The following is an 18629-nucleotide window of genomic DNA, read 5'->3' as shown; positions in this document are numbered from 1 at the left end:
GCCATGTTGGCCAATCAGAAGCCTGAAAAAGTTTCCAGTAGGCGGAGATAACAGAGCAGGCTCCGACGTCACAAGCAAAAAACTCCAGTTTCGCTGTCTACACGATAACAACCGGAGTTTTTGAAAATCTTCACCCTGGCAGGCATTTTCAAAAATGTTCGGTTTCAGTGACCTGGTGCTGCGTTTGCGTGTGGACGAATGGCCAAACCGCGTAGAGAAAGCTGTGGTTTTAAAAATAACCGCGTTCGTGTGGACAGGGCCTAATTGGAGGTCATTTAATTGACCTCCATTAATTGGAGGTCATTTAGTGCATGATGCCCAGTCTTTCTCTGTAAACATTTTCAAAGTTTAAGACGACTACTGTTTTGAAATCTGTTCAGATTCTGAAAGTTGTGCATTTCAGCCATAAGATAAATTTCACTGTGCTTACAATTATGAGACTGATTCCTTGCTTCACAAAGGATATGTATCATGCTGCCTCAGAAATTATCCAAAATTAGAAATATTAGGAGGCAGGATAATGTAGCTGCTTACATGCTGCTCACGTCAGGAGTGCCCCCAAAATCCCCTTAAAATGCTGTCTTGGTAGGCAGCTCACTACATTTTTGAAAAGAGCTATTCTGTCTTTACTCATTTTGTAGCTAGTCCCTATAGAGGATTCTCATAGATTTTAACAATGGATGTCACTCCCCCCCCCCTTCCCTTCCTCTCTTTTCTGAAAGTAGTGATGGGCAGGAATGACATCAGCAAGAGTACATTCAGTCTGCATGACCCTAGTCCACTGATGAGGTATAGGAAAATGAAAGTAATATTCAAATCACGCCTTTGTTTTTTACCCAAGAAAAATTCACCAATTTATGTTTTTACAAAGTTAAACAGCTGTATCACCTCTTCTACACAAAGACACTCTTTGGATTCGAGAACTAGAAATAGGTGTGCACAGACAGCAAGGAAGGTACAGCAACACAGCAGTGACCACAACCTACAGTCTGTGTCCACTACACAAATGAGAACACACAGGTCAGAGAAGAGGTCAGCTGTTGCACAATGAAGCAAAGGAAAGATGTGAAAGGAGCAGTGTCTACAGCAGCAGGGCAGCGGGGGAGAGCAAGTTTAGTCGCTGTGGGAGTTCTGTACTGGTCTAGAAGTTTCTATGGAGACTATAGGGTGGAAAGGACAAAAAGAAACACTCTCTGTGACTCTATGGCTCAAACACACTGCTCTCTGGATGAGATTTTTTTTCTGTTACCTTTTCTCTGTTTGTCGCCCTTGGGTCTGCTGACTGCCTGGCTACAGTCAAACTATGACAGAAAACATGTAGTTTCAAACCAAGGAAAGACAAAGACTGGCAAGCAGTGCATTATGAAAAAAAGCAACAATACACAACATAAACAATAAATAAAAATCCATAACAAAAAGATAAAAATGTATAGTGGATCGAGTAAAACAATGTGGGTATGCAACACAGAACGAGAAGCAGGATAGAACGACAAGCCCTTTGTCAGAGATGAGTGTCTGGGGCGAATTCACTATACAATTTTAGTTTTGCCATTTTGGGAGTGGTAATTCATCAAAAGATAATCAAATGATAGAGAAGAGCATTTTAACTGGCTATATATTTAATTATAGCATTTTAAAGCCAGTTCAGGCGTCTGGATCGGAGCAATGTACTAAAACTATATAGTGTAGTTAAAGTACGCCAGATAGCAGTAGTCTACCGCACTGTCCACAATTTGACAATTAAAACCTTTCAAAAGATACAATAGTGTCATGCAAATTGTGTTGAACACCACATTTTTTTAGCTGTTTGCATTAAATTTTAATTAGCATCGTTTTATACCTGATTTGCATAATTCCTTTAGTGAATGTGCTGAAACAACACAGGCAGCGTTGTGCAATTTTAGTGAATTCTCCCCTCTACATTTATACACAAAAAATATATTTAGTGAGCTTTGGGGTCTCCAACCCACAATAAAAGGCCAGAATTATGGGATAATGTACATATTAGGCTGTTTGTTTCAGTGGAATGTGTATCTTAACTCCTGGAGCATCAAATATAATCGGATAACCACAATAAATGTTGATATATACGGTCACCTACATTGCATACATGATCTCTGAGTTCCCTCCATTATAAAGTCATACATTATGTATAAAGGATAATGCGCTAAAAGCCTTATCTGGTCTCTCTGCTATGACAGCCATTGCTGAGTTATACTGCATTATGTAAGCTCTGCTAATAGTCTGTAATCTATTCTACTCAGTTCAATGTTAGAAAAAACACAAAAGGGCAAAATAGACACAAAACTGTCACAAAAATTACTATTATCCCTTCTATGCCATGATCCAGATATGAGCTGCGCTACAATACAGCAGGAAGAGAGTCAGTCCTACATGGTGAAATCTGCAGACATGACATATCTCACTAATTACGTCTTAATTGGCACAGACTGCAAATTAGCATTTTGCCGTGTGTGTATGAGTGTGCAAGAGTCCCATCCCAGCTTTAAGCCCCTTCATTAAGCTGTTTGATGGTGCATCTGCTTCAAGTTCGGTCAACACAATACTCCGTAAAGAAAATATCATTTTCGGTCAACACAATACTCTGTAATGAAAATATAATTTCGGGCCTAATTTTGTGTGGACAAAAGGCAAATACAAGCTCGCAAAAATTGGTTATTCAGTTGATACCCGAGAGGGATGAAGCTCCAGTAAATGAGGAAACTATTATGAGAGAAAATCGACAAGGGTGAAAACATACTCGTCCTCACTGTAGCAAACTGTTTCAAACACCTGAACGTCACAGTTGGGCTCAGATACCAATAATTCAACTCAACTGCAGGGAAACAGTTTCAACGAGGCATAACCAAACACGCTAAGAATAGGTAAACACTCACAGATGCACACTAATGGGTACTTATAATCACACACACTGTGTGAGCACTGATAAATGTTCAGAGCGTAACCTTTAAAGCATGACAATTACAATTTTAGATTCATGAGACCACTCTACGACTGATACTATATATTATCAGTGCTATAGGGTTTTGAAAGATTTAATGAGCCATTTATACTAGAAAGCAGTTTGAATAGTACTAGTTGATAGGGTTCACAGAATGTAATCATGCTTTGGATTAAACTTTCTAATTGCAGATGAAGGCCTTTAACACCTAGATGTAATTTAAGTAGGTGACTCAACACATATTTTAGTTGCAATCATAGTAATTGCAGCAATGTTGTCCAGATTACAGACAAGTTAGCCATAATATATTTTACCAGAAGACTATAGTATAGTTGTCTCTGTACTCTAAAAATATTTTCTTTTAAAAAGCTGCGGTTGTAATTCTTTCCAGGGGTGTAACATAACAAAACAACCTAATGTACAGATCGGAGAAAAAAAAAAAAATCAAATGTGGTGGACAATGTTTTTACATACAAAAACATAATCAAATTTTTTAAATTTTAATATTTTATTGTGAAATTAAATGCATTTACAATTAAACTGTGATTTATATGGCAAATTATATTTTTACCTTAAAAAAATCATAAATTATGCCCTTAATCCTCCTCCTTTCAAAGAAGTTCATGATTTTTTAACCAAACTGTATCACCCTTCATAAGAAAAAAAAATGCATAGAAATGTAGTACATGATTTAAAGTATCAGTCATGTCCATATCATACATTATGTGGGTTATGTGCCTTAGTTTAATACTTTAGGTTAGGAGATTGTTCAAATCTTACATTATTGCTAACTCCGTGCATGTATTTATGACGTTTACTCTTTCGTAAAACAGTCAGTGGGTGTAAGAGCAGAGGTTTTCAGCTAATACATATTTCAAGAGCCAGACTGTTGCCTTCCTCTGCTCTCAAGTTTCCCGCTGTGTTCATTTGTAGGATCCCCATTAGCATGAATAGATTGAACACAGGGTACCAGTCCTTCATCCATTTGGGACCATATGGAGTGCCTCCGCTACAGCTATCAGCCCAGCCAGCATCTTCACTTAAAGGTTAACTGCCTTTCAAACTGCATCAAGCTCCATTCGCACTAACACAAGCAATTTAACGGACTGCAAGTGACTAAGGCGCCTCCACTGTCCCCATAGAAAAAAAGAAGAAGATGAAGCGAACCCGTGGTACAAACGAGAGATTGAAGTCAGCGTATGTAGGAGGGAAATAGAGAGAGAAAGACGATTAGAAGAAATGGACAGTGTCTGGAAGGGGCCATTTGGATGTGTTAGAGACCCCACTAAGCTCACTTTCCTTACCAGCTGCTAGAATTATCCAATGGGATAAAAATAAAGTCTAGAATAAGACAGGAGGGAAAAATGGCTTAGATTTTTCCCGAATGTGCACTCATCTCTTTAATGGCCCACACACACGCCAAACACACTTCTAATATCATCAGTATCACCTTGTTGCTGGAGGAGTATGTGCTTACTTACCGTACACCAATCGGGTTATTCTCATTTTAATGCAGATTTGTGGCCAAATTAAATTTTAAGTGTTTATGATCTTTTAAAACACATTTTGATAAATTTAACCGAAGGTTTTTGTGGTTTATAAGGGTTTATATGTACAGTTTGGTTTTAAATAAAAACTTAAAGGGGTTTAAAACAGCACTAGCACAAGCACAATGTCAACGCAAGGTTGTGTGATTTACAACAGTACACCACAACATTGCAGGGAATATTCCACGCTGAGTTAACAAAATTTAATGTGAAAAAACACCCAACATTTAGTCCTCTACACTTCTTAGACTCCACAAAGTGAGGGTTTACACTGCACCAATGAGAGCCTTCATAAATCAGGGCCATATACCACACGGGGCTGGGAATACTGGGTCTGGTTGACATGCTTACGTTGGCTCTCTTTGTAAACGAAGCTCATTCTCCGTGTTAAAGGCTCAGATTGTCGTGGTGGAGGTGGAGGAGGAACCTGTGAAGTCGGCCGGATTGTTAGAGGGGTTTAATGACCACTGGCATGGCACTTTTAGCACAGATTTGCTGTTATAACGTGATACTTTCTGAGGTAGATGTGGTTTTATGAGGTAGACTGGTCTTTAGAGAAAGTAATGTAGGATCCAAACAAACTGTAAAAGTGCACCTGTGAAAGGTAACTGTGTAAAGTGCACTTGTCTTTTAGATTATAGTTATGTTGATACATATTTGAAAACCACATCTTTATGTGATCACATTCAGTGGAAAATCACTCTCACACCAGTCCTGACCTAAAGAAGAAATCCAAATAATTGATTGTCTTAGCTACTGGGTTATTATAATAATTATGAATGTGAAATCTTTTTTTTTTTTTTTTGCACAGATTTGTTGTTATGACGTTATAGTTTTTGAGGTAGATGTGGTTTCATGAGGTAGACTGGTTTTAGGGAAAGTTATGTAATGTTGAATGGTTATGAATCCAGCAGGATCCTGTAAAGTGCACTTATGTTTTTTTTAGCTTACATTTATCATCATGCATTTGAAAACCACTTCTTTATGAAGGAATTATGAAAAATAAGTGGAAAATTGCTCTTACATTGGTCCTGACCTAAAGAAGAAATCCAAATAATTGATTGTCTTAGGCACTGAGTTATTATAATAATTACAAATGTGCAATTTCATTGTTTCAAACTCTCCTGCACACCATTATCGCTGTAATTACAGCATTGTCAACATAATCAAACCTGTGGAATGAAATCAAAAGAATTGTATGATGCAAGCTGGAAGCTTTTCCATTGGGAATCGAAAGGCGAATGCTACAAGCATCATGACTCATCAATACTGTCAGAAGAACTCTTTAGTGTCAAAACATTTGAAAAGCATTTAGAAAGCATTTGATCCTCTGTAATGTGAGAACATGAACCTCTAATCTAATGCTTGTCTGAAGTTATCCAGTAGTGGTGTGTCCAGACTTTTTTGACTGGGGTGGCCCATGTAGGGTACAGACTCATTGTCAAGAAAAATACTACATATATCTTCACTGATAACTTAAGAGATGGCTAGAATTTTGGGGTGACCAATCAAATCCCTCCAGTGGCCAGGGCCACCCCAGGACACGCCTCTGGTGAAAAGTAATGCAGCACAAGGATCTAATGGGCTGCAATAGGCTGTAACTGAGGCTGCAGACAGCATGATCCAAATGAAAAGTGAGTGAGCATGTGGCAAATGCCACCAAAGTATACACTTGTCGCACATTGCGGGCAGGTAATTTTCCACAGGGCATTTATTTTTAAATCATAATGACAAAAGCCTCTGGACACTGGCGCGTGGATGTTTGCAATGCTCCTTTCGCTAATAGAACATTGACGATTCAGCAGTCTAGCTAATGCAAAGATGAACACTCAGCTCTTTCCAGGGGAAGCAGATAGGAGTGCTGCAGCGGGCAGGTGTACTTTGAGAAGCTTAATGGCAGGAGACTAAATATGATCCAGCTATTAATACTGTATTAATTAGCTTACAAAACACAAGGCTTGGAGAAATGGAAAGTAGTGCATGTGCTGATAAAGATGAGTTTTTCAAACACCAGGTGCATTTCAAACTACTTTTTTTCTCATTTTAAATTCAAGTATCACAATAAAAACTGTTCACTCCCCATTCTTTCTTTTTTTTTTTTTTTTTTACTTTTAAAGGAATAGTTCACCCAAAACTTTTTTTTTTACTTTTAAAGGGATAGTTTACCCAAAAATGAAAATTCTGTTATCATTTATTCACCCTCGCGTCATTCCAAACATGTATGCTTTTCTTTCTTCTGTGAAACATATTGATATTTCTTTAAAAAAAAAAAAGTTCTTGCCCATACATTAAAGTCCTACAGGTTTAAAACAACATGAGAGTGAATAAATGATGACAGAATTTAATTTTTCAATTATCAGATAACATATCCATTTGAATCATTTTTAATATCAAAACGTTTCTGGATTTGAATCCCTGTAATTTTAAAGCAGGTTAAAAGGAATTAAAGACATTACTACACCATTAAAACAAGAAGTTTCCTTCAGTAACAAATTATTTACGTAACTATCATTAGTAATTCATGTATAAGAAACAATTTAGAGCTCCAGTTACTATTGCTTTAAAGCTCCTGCAGCGTTGCACGTGTGAGCATAGTAGTACATTAGCGAGTTTGTGACGCAATTACGCAGGATTTTTAGAAAACACATGGTGAGATTATTTCACTTAAAGTGAACAATTTGACCATGTCAGGGATGGGTATCAGTGTGGGGTTGCAGGTTAGAGGGGTCTTACCTCGAAGGAGGACATGGCAGGGTCCCTGTTATATCTGTCTATGGTGTGGAACTTGGTGGAGTGGTTGAGTTCATGGTAGAGCTCTGAGTGTCTTTTGCGAGTGTGCATCACTTTCTGTAAGGAAGGGGGAAAACAAACAAACAAAAAACAAAAAGAAACAAAAGCAAAAATAAGAAAGGGCAGGCCAGGAAGGAGCTGGGTCAATGGCTACTGGTGTTAAACCGCAAAACCAGGGTCACTATGAACATACATCCTCTCGAAGGGTGGTGTTCTGATTGAGTAGTAAATCGGATTGGTTCTGATGGGTACTAAACAATGTTCAAGCTCTCTGGTCAGTATAATTTCTTACTGACAGACACTTCCACCAGTTCACAGACTTAATTGGAGGTGGTTGGAAGCTGGCTGGGCTGTTTTGTAGTCACAGCTGGTGTTCACGCAGAGCTGACATGGAGCTCCGACCTGAGAATGTAAGCATCCATGTACTAGGGTTGATTTCTGAGAAATAATGGAATTTTGGGTTTATTTTGCTTTCTATAAATGGTTACTGTATATAACAATTCTCATTTATTTTAGGGCTACCAAAGTTAAATATATGAATTTATAAAATGTTTACATTTTATGGCATTTAATGTAGCACATTCACCCATTTAACTTCATTATGCTACAAATGCCAAACCAGATCAGTTTAACCAGGCTGTGACACTAACTGCTTTTTTCTCACCAGAGCAATACCTATTTTAGTTTAGTTTAGTTTTATTTTGTTTTTGTTTTCAAAAGGAATTTGATGAATTAAAACTAAATGCACTACATTCCTATGTATTTACAGGGATATTTCAGCTAATTAACTTTTCAAAATGAATCCTTGTAACAAAACAAATTATTATCTAAATCATAATTTTAGTCTACTGTCAACCTCAATTGTTTATCAGGACAGGAGGGAGAAGATCTCATGCAGCACTGACTAGGATGGAAAAGGTTATGAAGCTCTAAAAGCATCTGAATGCGTTAGTAACAAGACATACCTTTGTTTGAGAAGAAGCCTCCAGAAGCTGGTATGTGTTTGTGATGTGACCCTCTCTCTCTCTCTCTCTCTCTCTCTCTCTCTCGCTCTCTCTCGCATGCTCTCTCTCTCTCTCTCGCTCTCTCTCTCTCTCCCTACCGTTAAGTAACTTGTGCATTGTTTTACTTACTTGTTTTTGACTTTGCGTGAACATTTGGGCGGCATTATGCAAATATTTCCACATAGTGAGGTAGATATGTGGGGGCGTGTTAGAACGAGCCGTTTTAGGGGGGCGTGGCAGTCTTAACTTTGATAAAGTATATCTCTTTGGCTTTGAGACTTTAGTCTTTGCAACTTCAGGGATCTTATCTATGCACAATCAGCTTGTAACACTCCAAAGAGAAAGGAAAACTTGAAATCGCATCATATGACCCCTTTAAATTAAATACTGTCAAACTAATGACGTCCCCACGAAAGACCATGTAAATGTTAATGGACAGGACAGGGGGGCACTGTCCTGCAGAGTTTAGCTTCAACCCAATTAAACACACCTGAACCAGCTAATCAAGGTCTTACTAGACATACTAGAAACTTCCAGGCAGACATTTTGAGGCAAGTTGGAGTTAACTCTGCAAGACATTGGCCCTCCTTAACCAAGTTTGGACACCCATGGTTTAGGACAAACCAGTGACTCAACTGTTGATATTCTAGGTAGGTTGACCTTCTACAGCTCATTCAGGACAGTACTAAATAAATAGCATACCATTGTAATAATCATTAACATCTTTCATATTCCACCAGGGGGGTGTAAACTTATGTGCAGAACTGTATTTACACACACAAACGCTTATACATATGCATAGTTTAATTTTATTATATATATTTCAAAATGCAATATGTGGTCACCCTATTTTGAAACAATGCCGAAAAAGCCTAAGAAATCAAGGCATGTGAAACACTAAGCAGTTCTGCCATGGATAGGACTGTTGCTAATACTAAATGCATGATGGGGGAAACAAGCACCAGAGCAGCAACTATCATTGGCTCCTGTATGCGTCCATTGAAAAATCTCTAGATAATGTTGGACAGAAGCACAAACACTAGTCTGAGGGCAGATGGGGACGGGGTCTTACCTCAAAGTCCAGCTCAGAGTACCGTACTCTTTTTCTCTGGGGGAAGGGGGAGAGAAGACACCATCAATTACAACTGCACATCTTTCAGCACATGAGTAAACTGGCGCCCATGACGCATTTGTCTCATGCAGGTGCAGTGAGCATTTAATTCCCCTAAGGGGGAGGGGGAGGGGGAGGGGGAGAGAAGACACCATCAATCACAACTGCACATCTTTCAGCACCTGAGTAAACTGGCGCCCATGATGCAATTGCCTCATGCAGGTGCAGTGAGCATATAATACCCTTCAGCTGAACTGCTTTTCCAGTGGGTGTTTTATGTTTGGATTGAAACCGAACTTCACCGTGAACACAGGAAAGGCGTATTTGCCTTCAACAACAAGTGAGTGTATGGCGGGCGTCTTACAGCATAAGAGAAGTGCATAACAATGTCTATATTAAAAAGAAAAAAAAATGTAATGTGTACTTTTCAAATCATACCTGAAAATGGTTACATCTAATACAATATATTTAATGACATCATTTTAGGATATTTTACTGGCATCTTTATGTGGGTCACTGAAAATTTCAAACAGGCCAGATTGGGCCACTGGTTGGATAGGCCTTGGATAGGATTTTCCTCCATAAAACAGCATAAGTGATGATGATATGAGCCTTTGAATAAAAAATAAATAAATACTCTGTCTGCATATAATGTAAACAGCAGAAGCGGTAGAATGTTTAGAAAATGGCATAATATTTTATAAATGTCTCAGTCTGTAAACATCTCTAATCTTCTGTAAACACCAAAACCACTTGCTCGGTAGGAACTTGCTTAGTTCTAACAAAATTTGTTTGTACTTCTGCACTTTGCATAGTAATGTACAGGGTTTCAAATTAACTTAATGCTCCACTTGGTGAGTCGGTTGAGAAGACCAACGGGCATTAAATGTTTGTTATAGGCCCATGAATCTGTATTTTCATTACTTTTTATTAAAGAACAACTTCACAGATTTTCAACCAGCTTTGTGTTGTTACAGTGTTGGTAGTATAAATGAACAATGTGTACTCTTTCTCCATGTTACCAGCACCTAGTTTATTTTCCCCATTACAAAGGTAACAAAAAAAAAAAAACCTGAATGAAAATCCTTTATTAACATATATTTGTCCTTGGAAAATGGGATTACTTAGCTACCTTTTCTGAGCAGATTAATGACCTAACATTGCAGGTCATTATGTCACTCATAGCAACACATACAGGATGAGCCAATCTGTGTCTCTCAGTGACATGACAAATGTCACAAAAAAATGTGACGACCTATTGCGGTAAGGGGTGTTTTCCTCACATTTCCATTTTATTGGCTAATACATACAGTATAATAGGACACACATAATGTTGCCACATGGAGTTCTGTAGAAAATAACTTCTGATCTAATATATTAATTATATAATATATAAACTTCTAAAGTCGGAAGACATTTAAATCATAACAAAAGTTTTCATTAGTAGAATACTTGCATTTAAGACTGAATGGCTCAGCAAGGATAAGACTAACATACTGAAACTAAGCAGATCTATATGTTTCTTGGCAATGACATTTGACACTTACAAGTATTAATTTTGGACTCTAGCACTGTAGCTTTGTATTGTAGTTAGTGCCCATTAAGTGTTATACTGTATATGCACCTCCGAAGGGTTTCCTATCCTGTAAATCAATCTAAAAAGCAAACAGAATATGTCCATTTCCTGTTGTATTTGAAGCTTAAAATTTCATATAAGAGACAGTCTATAATAAAAAGTCTAAGTTCTTCGGAACACTCTCACAAATACAGTTAACCAATAGTGTCAGTACACATGGTGGCGATTTGTCACAAGCTCAGACTCACAGAACACAAATCAGTCAAGACCTGGGCCTATGCTACTATGCCACTCACAAAGGGAGGATGAGTCACGATGTTTACTTTGTGAGAAGTTAAGTGTGAGAAGTTAGTTGTTGACAAAGTTACTTCAGGTGTCACTGGGTGAGTGAGGTGAGAGGAAGCCAAAGCACGACAAACTCCACCAGTGTTCAAGCCAAATAAATTATCAGTACTTTAGGTACCTTTCCCTGAGTGGTCCAACCTTATGAATACCAAACCTGAGTCAGTGAGTTCTTTAGAAGAAAAGTGAAGTAAAAAAACTGGTAAAATGCAGCCTTTCCATCTTGATGACTGATATGAAATGAATATACAAAATGGTGTATACTCTAACAACCTGTGGCTGCATTTACAGGCACTTATGAGTAAGTGAGACACAGATAGATGGAGAATGATTGAGAAACATTTAGTGTATTTTATAGGTGGTCAGCTATCAAAGCATTAATTAGTTTTTTAAAGTCAACATGAAATTAATATTTTGCTTCCATAATATAATTAATTTCAGAGTGAATGAGGTATTCAAGGATGGAAAAAAAAAAAACACGACCAAACATTTTTTATATGAGATTTTCTTCAATTAACGGAAATACAGGATGATCAATTAGCATTTGGTCCCAAACTAACTAGGCCTTATAAACAAAAGATTAATGTATGGAATATTTTAACCTGCCTTACTTATACCCCCTTTGCGGTATTATTATTATTAGTATATTTTATAAATTTTTTTGTGATTTATTTGATAAAATTATAGCTAGGAAACATTAAATCACTGTTTAAAATGGAAGAAAAAAGTTTTTATATTAGTTTGAGCTCCTGAGACCATGCTTAAGCACCTCTTTTCATTGATCATTTGCAGTTTCATACCCTATTTTGGTTGGTAAAAAGAGCTGAAAAAAACCTACACATTTTATGTTGACTTTAAGTTTGGCAACTGACTTTAGTTAGAAATTCATGCCCCAGCCCCAAGAACTATGTGTCGGAGATAGAGAGGGAAGGTTTTGTGTCCGTTAATGAAGGAGTGCAGGCTCTCTCAGGCACTTCTTCTGGCTGTTTCTCTCTCACCATCTGCTGTTTCTCCTTGTGGGGCTGTAGTGTAATTATAGAGAGAACAGCAACTGCACACACACACCGATGCAGTCACTAAGTTGTGTAACATCATGTTGACAGGGGACTCTGGGTATAGAAGGCACACTTGAATGCATTCCTGTGACAGACTGATGAGAGAGTTGCTAGATGATCAGTATGTATGGTGTCTCAGGGACTACAGATGATGTAGCGTCATCCGGCCCCGAAATGAAAGGAGACATTACTAATAAGATAATTCAGCCTCAGTATTTCTCTCTTGTAACAACAGCTTTAAAGTATTCACCCTGATGTTATTCCAAACCTGACTTATGTTCTTCTGCTGACCACAAAATATGTAATTCTGGAAAGCAAATGGGGTCTAGTGTTGTTTTGGACCCTAGTGACTTTCAAAAAAACCTTCAAAATATCCTTTTTTGTGTTTCACAGAGGAAAGTCAAACATGTTGGGAATGACGTGAATGATGACAATTTTAATTTTGAGAGAACTAGTAAGAAATTGTCTGTTGCTAGGTTAGGAATGTACAGTTTTTTTGTGTTTGGGTTGGTGTGTTTCGCAATCACTGCATTCATGCTTGTTTTTGTCTTGGTGATGTTTTTGTGCAGATCTAACTGACATTTTCCTGCCATAATGATTATCTGTGCTATGTGGGCCCCAGTTCCCTTTTCCTGGCAAGAATGCTAGGAGTTTACAACACTATTGTGCTCCTAGGTTGTACGCCAAAACTGCAAACTGCAGGTGGTTTCCAAAATACCCTGGGACATTCAGCAGTGATGATTCTGAAAGAATGAACCCCTTTTTTAACCCTTACTTACTTCCAAAGATCCAGCTGAGAGGCTGGTGTTGGTGCTGCCCAGGTTGCGGGGAAGGGTTCTGGTGCGCTCCACTGTTCCCGAGGTGAGGATCTGCCGGACAGAGGGACGATTCTGCTTGACCTGCAGGGTGTGGGTGTTGGTGTGGGAATGCGTGTGCCCGGTGTGGGCCGGCAACTGTTTGAGTGTGCCGTAGGAGCGGTTTAGGTTCATGCTGATGTGGTCCACAGCTGCAAAGTCTGCAGGGTATGCCTCACTCTCTGCTGGATGCAGAGTCATGGGTGAAGGGGGTGGAGGAAATGGAGGGTCGTCTAGTGTAATGTTCAGGGGCTTCCCCTCATCTTGGGTTGGAGGAGGGGGCTTGAGACTGACTGTCCGACGTGGCAACACCATGTAGTCCCCTTCCCCACCTCCACCACCAGCTGAATCCTGGGTGGAAGAAGGGTTTGGTCGGGCCCAACCCAGCCCGCTCTCCGTGCACAGGTAGATGGGTCCAGATCGTTGATGCTGACCTTGTTGCTCCACATTAACGTCCTTCTTTAGTGGCTGCTCACTTAGCTCATTCAGCGGACCCAAAGGAGGTACCTGCACCAGGAGATTAGGGGGTGGGATGTTCCCAGGCAGGCTGCTGAAATTAACACCTTCCTGATGAGTTGCCAACTTGGGGTCGTCCTCATCGTCCAGGGAGATGCGGGATAGAGTGCCAGTTATGGTAGCAGGGTTACAGGTGTTTACCTCCTTAAAAATGACTGAGGTAGAAAGGAGAAAGGAAGAGAGAAAGAGAACAGATAGACAGAAGTGGGGAGGAAGAAAGAGACAGAAACAGAGGTCGAGTGCACATGATCACACAGATGGACAGAGCGGCAAAGAACCGAGAGAGAAACAGATCATAACGCAGTTGGATGCCAAAACAGCACATGACAAAAAAGGAAAGGGGTGGGATGGAAGATGGTTACAAAGCAGTTCCCAAAGGTACAGAGCCCAGATGTTTTGGGGAGAGGTTGAAGCAGTGACAGAGTAAGCAAGATTGATTTGAGTGGGTGCAGAGATAATGTGATCGGTGGAGGGAATGATGGGAAAAGAGACAAAAGAAAATGAGCTCAGTTACAATGCATGGAAATGGAGTGTGTCAGTGCAGAGTTCAAAAGAGCAGGTAAAAGTAAGGCAGTGAGGGCAGGAAAGGACAAACATTTTCAGGCAGGTGAATTATTATCCAGGAGTCTCGGCATGCAGAAGTTGGACGGTTGCAAAGGTTGGTGCCCCAGAGGTGTTACAGTAGGAGTTCACTTGAATTAGGTAGGGTTAGGAAGGAAAGCCATGCACAAATCAGCTTGTCTAAGAGAAAAACCATCAGCCGTAATGGCCTACCAGTTTTATACATCATTAATAAGGTCACATTTAACAGCCAACATAACTCAGTCCAAAAGGTGAAAGAAAATAAATGAATACAAGACAAGTGCATATATTTAAAATAACATACTTAAAGGACATAAAAAGGAACCTTCCTTTGATTTTGTCTTATTTTGAATTTTATAAGGTCGATATTACAGCAACGGTAGTTTATAATCCACAAAACTGATACAAATTTGTGTTTCTATTCCTATAATGTTCAGGTTACAGACCAAGATAAGTACAGACATTAATAAACCTGCCATGCCAACGCTGCAACACAGCCTTTTTCTGTGAAACTAGTAACATGATCAAGTTGGTTTAGTGTTAAAACTAAACCTGCCAATTACGGTTCTTGGAACTTGACATTCCAAGCTAAAATGAAAAGGATAGTTCACCCAAAAATGAAAATGATGTCATCATTACTCACCTTCATGTCATTCCAAACCCATAAGACCGTTCATCGTTCATCTTCGAAACACACATTAAGATATTTTTGATGAAATTCAAGAGCTTTCTGACCCTGCATAGACAGCAACGCAACTACCACGTTAAAGGCCCAGAAAGGTAGTAAGTACATCGTTAAAATAATCCATGTGACATCAGCATTTACAAAGCTACGAAAACACTTTTTGTGCGCAAAGAAAACAAAAATAACTTTATTCAACCATTCTTCTGATGTCACATGGACTATTTTAATAATGTCCTTAACTACGTTTCTGGGCCTGGGAACATTTCAGTAACATTGCTGTCTTTGCAGGGTCAGACAGCTCTCGGCTTTCATCAAAAATATCTTTACTTGTGTTCCAAAGATGAACAAATATCTTACGGGTTTGGAACGACATGAGGGTGAGTAATTAATGACAGAATTTTCATTTTTGGGTGAACTATCCCTGTAAGGCTCTAGTATGCGAAAGTAGATAAGGATATGACAATCAAAAAGCAGGCATGCACATTTGTATGTCAGTTTATGCAAATCAACAAAATGCTATAGTCTAACTAACACAAATGACATACAAACAGGAATGTTCTAACTTAAGAGTGAGACTTACATGGGTGTCCTCTTTCTGCAGGTGAGGGGGAGACAATGATGTGCAGGGTTAACTTTACATGAACATATTTGACCAAACAAACTGCATTAGAACCAGGGCAAAGTGAAAAAATGGTGAGGAAAGTGCAAGAATGAGAAAGCAAAGAGGTCCCAGAAGTACTTACCTGTTTGACACGCTAAGTCCACATCTTTTTCAAAGTCCGTCTGTGTAAGTGAATGAAGGAAATAGAAGAGATTACTTCAGCTTGTTACAAATGGCATGCTGTCCACAAGTGAACTAAACATATAGAGACCAATTCTTCATCATTTACATTTGGGTCATACAGTTTATGTATGATGAAGGGTGGAGCTAATCTGTTATAGGCAGTATGTGGTGGTTAAAGAGTCCATCAAAAATAAACAAGTTGTTCATTTTAGCAATCATCATGCTGTGTTTCGACAAAGCACTAGTCTAGTGCAACACATCTGCAACACCTCTACAGTAAATAGCAGATCCCTTGGCACCAGCACTAATTACAATGAACCAAAGTGAACATAAATTAGCATACCGCAGTCTGACACAGCTGGGCTTGACTTTCCAAACAAACAAAGCTGATATTATTTTCATGAAAAAGGGGAGGACTCTTAAAAAAAGGTACAGTACAGTGGACACAAACTGAGTCCCTCAGGGTAAACCGAAAATGTCCGTCCTAGAGCAGCTCTTTTTAACTCCAGGCCCTCATTGAAATGCAGCGTTGGCTATTGCTGCCAAAAGAATTGACTCTCAAAGGAGTTCAAAACAAAGCTTTAGTCAGGGCATTACTCTATGGAACAATTTTAGCATGCCCTAGCGAGAGCAACCGGTATGTATGCGTATACCTGCGTGTTGAAGTTAAAAGAAAGGGGCATGAGACAAGAAAAGAGACCTGTGACTATGCAAAACTTTTACTGCACAGCCATGGAATCTAAGCAGTTACTTTGCACTAAATAACTTGCTGACAGCTAACCACTTATCTAATTAGCTGGCTAAAATGCTCACGCTAGGCTGTCAGCTACACTCTAAAATTGACAGCACTAAATCTAAAGCAAACACGTGCAATAAAGCACATTTCAGAGACGTACGGTCATGTGATTGTGCTTCAAGACAAGGCTCTGGCTCTGGTGGAGAACATGGGCATGGTTGTGGTTAAGCGTATGCAAGTGGTTGTGGCTCAAGGTGTGGGTGTGGTTAAGACTATGGACATGGTTGTGGTTGAGGTTGTGGGCATGGTTGTGATTGAGAAGGTGGGTGTGGTTTAGAGTCTGAGTGTGGTTCTGGTGGAGAATGTGGGTGTGGTTATGGTTATGTCCATGACTGTGATTGGCCAAGGCTAGAGGAGGGTGGGCGGTGCAGGTTTGGTGGCAGCCTTGGCAGCACCCAGGTGAATATCGGAGCGAGCCGCACTGCTCCTGACTGTAGAGGCTCGGATGGTGTGGGCTCCTCTGCCGGCAAAGAGGCAGAATGGAGAGAAAGGTAGGGAGAGAGAAAAAGTGAGGGGTGAGTTGAAGTGAGGAAGCCGAAAGGTGGAGCAGACCTGCAGGGGCGGTGATCCCTCTCATCCAATCTTATCCACACACACACTTGGAGAGTTCCTGCTGTAGTTGCCATGGCTACATGCAAGTCTAGTCTTTGAAATCACTGCAAGGCACTGGGTAAAGGGCTTAAAAACTATATTAAAATACCCCATAAGGTTATAAGTTACTGACATTCTTGATTGCTTTTTTGTATTGGATATAATTACTGGTAATTTTATTCACAACTAGTTGACCTTTCAAAAAACAAAAAAAAAAAAAAAAAAAAGAAATTCAATATGTGCAATGCTATTCAAAATGTTTCAGATTACATAAGGCACCTATTATGCCTATATGTAATATAAGTCTCAGGTGTCCCCAGAATGTGTCTGTGAAGTTGTAGCTCAAATACCCCACAGCTAATTTATTATATCATTATTAAAATGCCTATTTTGAGTGGAAACAGAAACTCACTGTTTTCATGCATGTGCCTTTAAATGCAAATGAACTGCTGCTCCCCACCCTGTTTTCCAGAATAGGGCTGTGCCTTTACAGCACGTTCCTCAGATATTCTGTAAAAAAAACATCTTTTTGGTTTTGATTATCATGTCTATTGAGCTGAAATCATGCGTTTTAAAGCCGTATCAGTTTAAACTTCTGATAAACTTTTTTTTGAGCGCACACATCAGAAGCATGCGCACAGAAAGCGGCTGTCACACGGCATGTGAGTACTAATCTAAGTTCTCTTTCATGTCTTATTGCACTTAAACTTGTCAAATACACACAAGTTCATGTTAAAAACACACATAAGTTACAAAAACACAGTCTGTTATGTCTATGAAGATAAACAGCTGGGAAAGAAATCACATATTTATATTTTACCTGCGTATTAAGCAGTGGTGGAGGTAACGAATTACAACTACTCACGTTACTGTAATTAAGTAGTTTTTTCGGGTACTTGTACTTTTTTGAGTATATTTTTAAAGCTGTACTTTTACTTGTACTTAAGTACAAATTAAGCAAAATAATCTACTTCGTTACTTTTAAAATCATAGTTCGTTATGGAGTACGCCCACAATTTGAATTGATATTCAAACCTTTGACGGCACTTCAGTAGCTAATAAAGATATCCGACCGTAAACGGACCAATAAAAGCCCTGATATCTGAACCGGGAAAAGCCGCCGCTTTTCCAAGCTGCGTCTCTCTCTCCTCTCAGACAGTGAGTTTGGCACGCATCCGCCTCCTGTCAATTACAGAGTCTGAATGTCCGCGCAGGATTGCAGGTATTCCGCATAATTTTTATCATTCCCACGCAAATGTGGAGAGCGCTTTATTGTAACATGAGAACACAGTCATGTAAGCGCAGAAAACTGGATGCAAGCTCTCAAATAGGCCTAACTTATACAAATGAACTGCCTGTCCTCTCACTCCGACATTGCTTGTGCGCACTCTGTGTGCATTCGCGATCTCTCCGTACTTTTAAAGTAGAAATTAT

The 18629-nt window shown here is 39.3% G+C and overlaps 1 protein-coding gene and 1 long non-coding RNA gene across 4 annotated transcripts in view; both read right to left on the bottom strand.

Annotated features, from left to right (window-relative positions):
- Positions 1 to 18629, bottom strand: part of LOC107670015 (uncharacterized) — a 718471-nt gene that overhangs the window by 392424 nt on the left and 307418 nt on the right. The gene's annotated exons all lie outside the window — the stretch shown is intronic.
- The window catches only part of LOC107669951 (adhesion G protein-coupled receptor B2-like), a 303770-nt gene that overhangs the window by 6142 nt on the left and 278999 nt on the right, over positions 1 to 18629 (bottom strand). The window contains exons 25-31 of one of the 3 annotated variants that reach the window (XM_016462397.1): positions 16705 to 17064; positions 15768 to 15807; positions 15605 to 15619; positions 13167 to 13912; positions 9376 to 9411; positions 7243 to 7356; positions 1250 to 1301 (exon numbers count right to left, since the gene is read on the bottom strand). In XM_016462397.1, the coding sequence (XP_016317883.1) occupies positions 1250 to 1301; positions 7243 to 7356; positions 9376 to 9411; positions 13167 to 13912; positions 15605 to 15619; positions 15768 to 15807; positions 16705 to 17064 (1363 nt within the window). The remainder of the gene's footprint in view (positions 1 to 1249; positions 1302 to 7242; positions 7357 to 9375; positions 9412 to 13166; positions 13913 to 15604; positions 15620 to 15767; positions 15808 to 16704; positions 17065 to 18629) is intronic. The other 2 variants (XM_016462388.1, XM_016462399.1) reach the window with 2 other exon arrangements.

This window comes from Sinocyclocheilus anshuiensis, unplaced genomic scaffold, assembly GCF_001515605.1.
Source record: "Sinocyclocheilus anshuiensis isolate Anshui unplaced genomic scaffold, SAMN03320099.WGS_v1.1 scaffold253, whole genome shotgun sequence".
Classification (NCBI taxonomy): Eukaryota; Metazoa; Chordata; class Actinopteri; order Cypriniformes; family Cyprinidae; genus Sinocyclocheilus; species Sinocyclocheilus anshuiensis.
Note: the sequence above shows the minus strand (reverse complement) of the source record. Positions and strands in the feature narration are given on the sequence as shown.